The sequence below is a fragment of the Carcharodon carcharias genome, chromosome 33 (genome assembly GCF_017639515.1).
Source record: "Carcharodon carcharias isolate sCarCar2 chromosome 33, sCarCar2.pri, whole genome shotgun sequence".
Lineage (NCBI taxonomy): Eukaryota > Metazoa > Chordata > Chondrichthyes > Lamniformes > Lamnidae > Carcharodon > Carcharodon carcharias.
In genome coordinates this window covers 12,419,269-12,426,332 of record NC_054499.1, presented here as the reverse complement: position 1 = coordinate 12,426,332, position 7,064 = coordinate 12,419,269, and the positions used below count along the sequence as shown (strand labels likewise).

General features: G+C 48.0%; 1 protein-coding gene across 4 annotated transcripts; it reads left to right on the top strand.

Moving 5' to 3' along the window:
- The first annotated feature begins 449 nt into the window (after window positions 1–449).
- On the top strand, window positions 450–6,421 carry ufsp1 (UFM1-specific peptidase 1 (non-functional)). 4 transcript variants are annotated; one of them, XM_041179036.1, is made up of 3 exons: window positions 450–566; window positions 3,752–3,836; window positions 5,612–6,421. In XM_041179036.1, exon 3 carries the CDS (start codon window positions 5,641–5,643, stop codon window positions 6,289–6,291), a length of 651 nt encoding a protein of 216 aa, XP_041034970.1. In that variant the 5' UTR covers window positions 450–566; window positions 3,752–3,836; window positions 5,612–5,640; the 3' UTR covers window positions 6,292–6,421. The 4 variants fall into 4 exon arrangements, with proteins under 4 accessions (XP_041034970.1, XP_041034973.1, XP_041034972.1 ...); XM_041179039.1 differs by having other exon boundaries at window positions 532–658; XM_041179038.1 differs by lacking the exon at window positions 450–566 and adding an exon at window positions 1,521–2,835.
- The last annotated feature ends 643 nt before the right edge of the window (window positions 6,422–7,064 follow it).

Genomic DNA, 7,064 nt, shown 5'->3' with positions numbered 1-7,064 from the left:
GGGTAGGGGAAAGTGGGAGGGGGATGGGGAAGGTGGGAGGGGGTTGGGAAGGGGTGGAAGGGGGTTGGGGTTGGGAAGGGGTGGGAGGGGGTTGGGAAGGGGTGGGAGGGGGTTGTGTTGGGGCTTGGGAAGGGGTGGAGGAGGGCGGGAGGGGGTTGGGTTGGGGATTGGTAAGGGGTGGAGGCAGGTGGGATGGGGAAGGTGGGAGGGGGTTGGGGTAGGGAAGGGGTGGAGGAGGGTGGGGGGGTTGGGTTGGGAAGGGGTGGAGGAGAGTGTGGGGGGTTGGGTTGGGGGTGGGGTTGGGAAGGGTTGGAGGAGAGTGGGGTGGGGAAGGTGGCAGTGTGGGGGTGACACCCAATCCGTGATGCCCTCTGTCCAAAATGCCGCCCCCGTTGCACCAGCAAGAGTCAAGTAGTCAACGAGCGCTGGCATCCGGGTCCTGCCGGTGAGGGAGGGTGACGTAAGGGGCGGAGCCTCCTCACCCGCGGAGGCGGGGCGGGAGGGGAGTCACGTGAGCGTGTAGCCGGCCGCCATTTTGTGAATAGAACGGCGCCGCTGGAGCGGAGGTAAAGAACTGGGGGTGTGGGAGAGGGAGAGCAAGAGAAACAGAGGGAGCTCCGAGCTGTGAGAGAGGGATCTCCGAGCTGGCGACTCAGGGGTGAGAGAGTGAGCTCCGAGCTGGGGACTCAGGGGTGAGAGAGTGAGCTCCGAGCTGGGGACTCAGGGGTGAGAGAGGGAGCTCCGAACTGGGGACGCAGGGGTGAGAGAGGGAGCTGCAAACTGGGGACGCAGGGGTGAGAGAGGGAGCTCCGAACTGGGGACGCAGGGGTGAGAGAGGGAGCTGCAAACTGGGGACGCAGGGGTGAGAGAGGGAGCTCCAAACTGGGGACGCAGGGGTGAGAGAGGGAGCTCTGAGCTGGGGATGCGGGGGGTGTGAGAGAGGGAGCTCCGAGCTGGGGACCCAGGGGTGAGAGAGGGAGCTCCGAGCTGATGAGCCGGGAGTGGGGAAAGTGGGGTTGAGAGGGAGCTCCAAGCTGGGGGTGCGGGGGTGAGACAGGGAGCTCCGAGCTGGAGATGCGGGGGTGGGAGAGGGAGCTCCAAGCTGGGGACGCGGGTGTGAGAGAGGGAGCTCCGAGCTGGGGACGCGGGTGTGAGAGAGGGAGCTCCGAGCTGGGGACGCGGGTGTGAGAGAGGGAGCTCCGAGCTGGGGACGCGGGTGTGAGAGAGGGAGCTCCGAGCTGGGGCCCCGAGGGTGCGAGAGAGAGAGCTCCGAGCTGGGGTGCGAGAGAGGGAGCTCCGAGCTGGGGACGCGGTGGTGAGGGGAGAGGGAGAGCTCCAAGCTGATGAGCTGGGAGTGGGGAAAGTGGGGTTGAGAGGGAGCTCCGAGCTGGGGACGCGGGGATGGGGAGAGAAACAAAGGGTGAGGGAGCTCCGAGCTGGGAAGCCCGATGGTGGGGGAAGAGCAGCCCAGGAGTGGGTGTGTGGTGGGCAGGGGATGCAGGGAAGAGTGCTCCAGCTGTGGGGTTGATTGAGCTCTGGGCTTAGGCTTCAAGGGTTAAAGCAGCACTGGGGGAAATCATTAAAAATAAACTCCACCTTCCATAACACTTAATTAAATAAAACAATGAACATTGATATAATTAATTCAATGTTTAATATATTTCTACTTTGTTTCTAACTTAGTGCTTTAATTTTTTTAAAAGCTGTCAGTGGGGTGTTATTTTGTAGCTGTATTTACATTAAATTAAATTGATTTAGCCTTCCTGCTGGAATTGCCATCTCAAAATCCATTGGCAGCAGCAGTTCCAGTCTCTGTCTCTCTCACATTTTTATTTTTAGAATTTGCACAAATCTGCTATCTTTTTCAGCCCAATAATCTGTTTAAACAGACCCAAAAATGGCTGTGAGACACGGAATAAACACACACTTTCCAATGGTCAGGGTGAAGGATTATTTGTCTAAAAGAAATACCCCTGGCATTGTTTACTCAGTCACACCCTTCAGCCTTCGACCAACTGGTTAAAACAAGCTGGGCTTTGTAACTTTGTACTGATTTATCTTAATTCCATTGAGATTAGGTGAGAAAGTTTGATGTCTTTTATTTTGAAGCAGGGCTGCTTTCCTGTCTATGCTGTGTAGGGGTGAGGTGGACCTCCTTGCACGTACTTAACAATTCAGCATCTATACCCTCTGGAGTAGAGAATTCCATAGAATTCACAACCCCCTGAGTGAAGAAATTTCTCCTCATTTCTACTAAATGGAGGACCCCTTATCCTGAGGCTGTGTAAACCACACACACACACACAACCCCCCCCTGCCGAGTTCTAGGTACTCAAACCAGGGGAAAACAGCCTCTCAACATCTATTCTACCCTATCAAGTCCTCTAAGAATCTTATATTTCAATGAAAGTGCTTCTTGTGTTCTAAACTCCTGGAAGCATAGGCTCAATCTCCCCTTTAGAAGACAACCCTCTCATCTCAGGAATCAATCCAGTGAATCCTCTCATAGATTTGACAGTTTTTACCCAAGCAGAGTGACATTATAGTCTTTAATTCAGCTAGAAATGGCTCTTCTCAGGAACTGAAGAGCTCCAGTTTCATTCCATGGAAGGTTAGCCTGTCCGGAATCAGAGTATTTACCCAGCCGAGGAGACTGACCTTGCTACCTTGCTGGATGCCCCAGTAGCTGTCCTTGAGAAGTACTGGGCTGGAGCGTGACCAGACAGCTGCACCGAGATTAGCACCTTCTACTGATCCTGACGACTGAGCAGGAGCTGATGCCTGTTCTGTGTGCGCAGTTGACATTCACCTGGAGAGTCAGTGGCTTCTGATTAAGTAAAAATTTTACGCTCATTTTTGCCTGGACAGTGCTATAATTCATTATTACTCATTTTTTTCACTTGCTTTACAATGAAGCCAGTGTAAATGAAGAGAATACCAGCTAAAAATTACACTGCTTGAACTGTGAAGAAACACTCAGTGGTTTATTTACGGAATCTGTTTTTCCAAACTTTGGGTTCTTGGCCTTGAAAGTAAGTCATTTTAATCTCAATTTAAAAATGACTGTTACTCAGTTTGGGTCACAACTGTTGCTGTAAGACACTGGAATAAGCCATAGATTCACTCCACCCCTGACTAGATGCCATTAAAGTAAGGGGCAGGCACGTCATGTTGAATTGTGTAACACCGGGGTTGAGGCAGTGTGCTTCTGATGGGAAGCACATTGACAACTTGACTTAAGCATGTCAGCAGAGGCTGCTGATTTGCCCCAGTGTATGGCTACGGTGACACCAATCCAGCCACATACGCTAACTTTATTAGAAAGCACTTAACGAACGCTTATGCAATACAAGGAAATGTGTTTCATGTTTATTTACTTAAATGTCTAATGCCACCAGGTAACTGAGAAAGTAGAGATCTCAACAATTTAAAATAACTTCTACACTCTGCTTTTCTTTGTTTACCAATAAACAAAAAGTATTGAGGGTTTCGCAACCAACAATGGTGTCTGTTGCTAATCATTTACCAGTTGGAAAGGGAGTTAGTCATATTTGGATCCCAAATTGGCTACATAAACATCAGTGATTTAATAGTTTAAGTAACTATTCCTACATCAGATTGGTGCCAGCACGTTAAATATTGACCGGAGTGTTATATCCTGTAATCAGCAGCGCGGCAGTATGTGTTTAATCGTTAATCATTTGCAGTGTGCATCCTTCCTTTAATATTCCATTCATCCTGTCTTGCCAAGTATCAGGAAACAAGGACCCCATGGCTCCCAATGAAGTGATCCAGAACAAGTGCTGCTCCCACCAGCACCAGATTCGCAAGTAAACGTGAGTAAATATATTACATGAACCGTTTGTTTGCTGATGCAAGCAGTCATTGTGATGATGAGGGATGTGGAGAGAGTAGAATCTCCAGTTACAGAAAGCTTATCGCTGCAATCTGAATCCGCTGCAGATTCTAAAATGGTGAATCTCCCTTTCGGGCGCTGGTTTATATGTTTGCATCGCAGCAGAGCGCAATTCTGATTGATTAAATATGGAGAAACTGTTTCCGGGAGCAGGAGGATCAACAACCAGAAGGATGCTCACCATCATGGTTCAGAAATATTCAATTACAGTGAATTCAGTGGTAGGCTGGAGGGTGGCGGGGGAAAGAAATTTGCACACTGCTCAGATCGGCGGTGAAGACAGATTCAGTAGTAGCCTCCAAAAAGGAAATTGGATAATTGCTTGAAAAGAGAAGCGTTGCAGGACTGTGGGGAAGGAGCAGGGTGGAGTGGGAATAATTGGATAGCTTTTCCAAAAAGACAGCACAGGCCCGATCCAAATGTTTCCTCCTGTCTGGTGTTATTCTCGCCCTGTTACAAGTCCTGGTGATTGCTAACTTGGAGAATGGGAGCATGTAATAATCTCTCTGGAGGTCTGTTAGATTGGATTTACCAAAGTATTTGTTGGTTTATACCACTGGGGTTTAATTGGGTTACACTAGTGGTTTTCAATCTGTTCTGTGTGCAGGGCACCCCTTACAAACACTGAGGGACTGTCAGGGGAGCCTCCTGTGAATATTGATGCTTGAAAGGGCACTGACCACCCCTTGGCAGTGTTGGTAAACCTCTTGCAAATCCCCATTTATAATAAGTGTGTACTTATTAACACACTCTTGGGACACCCCCACCCCCAATCTATCTACCAAGATTCGCAAGGGAAACAATGCTGTCTAACATTTTTTGTTACAAATCAAAATTCATGTACATGCCATTAACTGAAATCTGGTGCACCCAAGGTGGGGAGAGAGAGGAAGATTTGCAAACCTATAATCGACAACCCTCAAAGTCTTCAATATTGCACTGCACTCTCCTAGTGTAGGCATCAATAGTTTAAGTAGCTTCTCCATAGATCATAAATCTATTCTCTTTCTTTGCCCTTCTCTATACCTTCCCCTGTGTGCCATTGCAATTCTGGTCACTATACACAGAGTACAAACCAGCTATGGCTGGATCAATGCTTTCTACACAACTTGAGTCATTTCCTAGAACCTGTACTCTCTCCCTCTGACCTTACAGATCCCCTTTGCTCTCGTTGGCTGCTGCCAGGCATTATGTTGATGGTCGCAGTGAACCATTCTTGAGTTGCCGCAGATCTTCCTCCTTTGATAAGTCCTGTGGACTAATATGATTCATCTTCCATGTGAATTAGGAATGGGAGTAGGCCATTCAGCCCCTCAAGCCTACTCCACCATTTAGTATGATCTTGGCTAATCAGATTGTGGCCTCAATGCCACTTTCCTGTCTACCTTCTGTATCCTTTGACTCTCGTGTTAGTCAAGAATCTTATTTACCTCTGCTATAAAAATATTCAATGACCTTGCCTCTACCACTCTTCATCTCCACTGCCTAGTCCTTTTCTCTTAATTGTTGTACGCAATAAGTTCAATTGAGGGGCTTTCTATAAATCGGAAGCCGTTGCAAATCACAAATATAGATTGTATATGGAATTCTGGTGTGAACTGATTTAGATTCTAAAAGCCATATAATACTTTTGTGGTTACATGCACTGCTTGCTGTGTATGATTGTTAATAAACTACGGATTTTTTCCTTCTAAGTTGAGCTGCTCAAGGACCAAGAACTAGGCATGGAATTGGTGAAGAACGTTCACTCTGGCCTTCCTCTCCCTGAGCCGGAGTCTGATATCCTCCGGCTGTCACTGATCAGGGGTGATTATCTCTATTACCATTATGGTTGTGATGGGACAGATGACTGCGGCTGGGGCTGTGGCTACCGGACTATGCAGACCCTCGCCTCCTGGATCATTTTGCAACAGACGAATATAAAGAACCATCGAGTGCCCACGCTAAAAGAGGCGCAGGAGGCATTGGTGGAAATGGAGGACAAGCCCCCGAATTTCATCGGCTCCAAGACCTGGATTGGCTCCTTCGAGATCTCCCTGTGCATCGACAAGTTCTACGATGTACCATGCAAACTCATCCATGTGCGACGAGGAGGGGAGCTCCTGCAGAAGGTCGAAGAGCTCTACCTGCACTTTGACACATTAGGATCCCCAATCATGATGGGTGGTGACAATGACAATGCTTCAAAGGGGATTTTGGGCATGTGCACAGGCTCGGAGAACCACTACCTCCTTGTCCTGGATCCCCATTATTCCGGGAAAACCCTGGACAAGGAATATGCTCAAAGGAAAGGATGGGTTGCCTGGAAGAGACTGGATTTGTTTGACCAAAATTCATTCTATAACTTCTGCCTTCCTCAGTGGAAAGGTGTGTAATTGTACAACACACTGTAACTGTGAACTGCAAACGTCCCGTCTGTCTGCTCGTGTCCTGATGTATTTATTGAGCAACTGATGAAAAGTTGATGAAATGATGCTTCAATTAAACAAATCTTGGTAAAGCATGCACCAGCTGCAAGGTTATTGTAACATGGTTCCATTGTCCCTTGTGCTGAGGGTATGCTCAGGGGGTGGAGGAGTCCTTTACTTTCCTATGGCTGAGAGTGAAAGTTGAGTGTCCTGTTACAGATACCCCGGCACAGCCACTATAGACCATCAATGCAGTTAATATTTGGTGGCCCCTTTGACAAAACATACCAAAGAAGTAAAACAAAAGTAAAAGTACCTGGAAAAACTCAGCAGGTCTGACAGCATCTGTGGAGAGAAACACAGTTAACGTTTCGAGTCCGTATGACTCTTCAATAGAACTGTCTGTTGAAGAGTCATACAGACTCGAAACGTTAACTGTGTTCCTCTCTGCAGATGCTTTCAGACCTGCTGAGTTTTTCCAGGTATTTTTATTTTTGGTTTTGTTTTGGATTTCCAGCATCCGCAGTTTTTTTGCTTTTATCCCAAAGAAGCACACAGGTGAAGGGCCAAGAGTACTGAGCAGGAGTTTTGGGTACGAGTAGAGGAGTGAACATGAAAGCATAACCTGAGTCAGTGCTTCTCTGATACTTTTGGTTGAAGGACCGATTTGCAAAAGGGATTTGTAATGTGTGGGACGACCCCCCACTCCCCAAATAATTCTCAATTGAAAGTGCTGCATA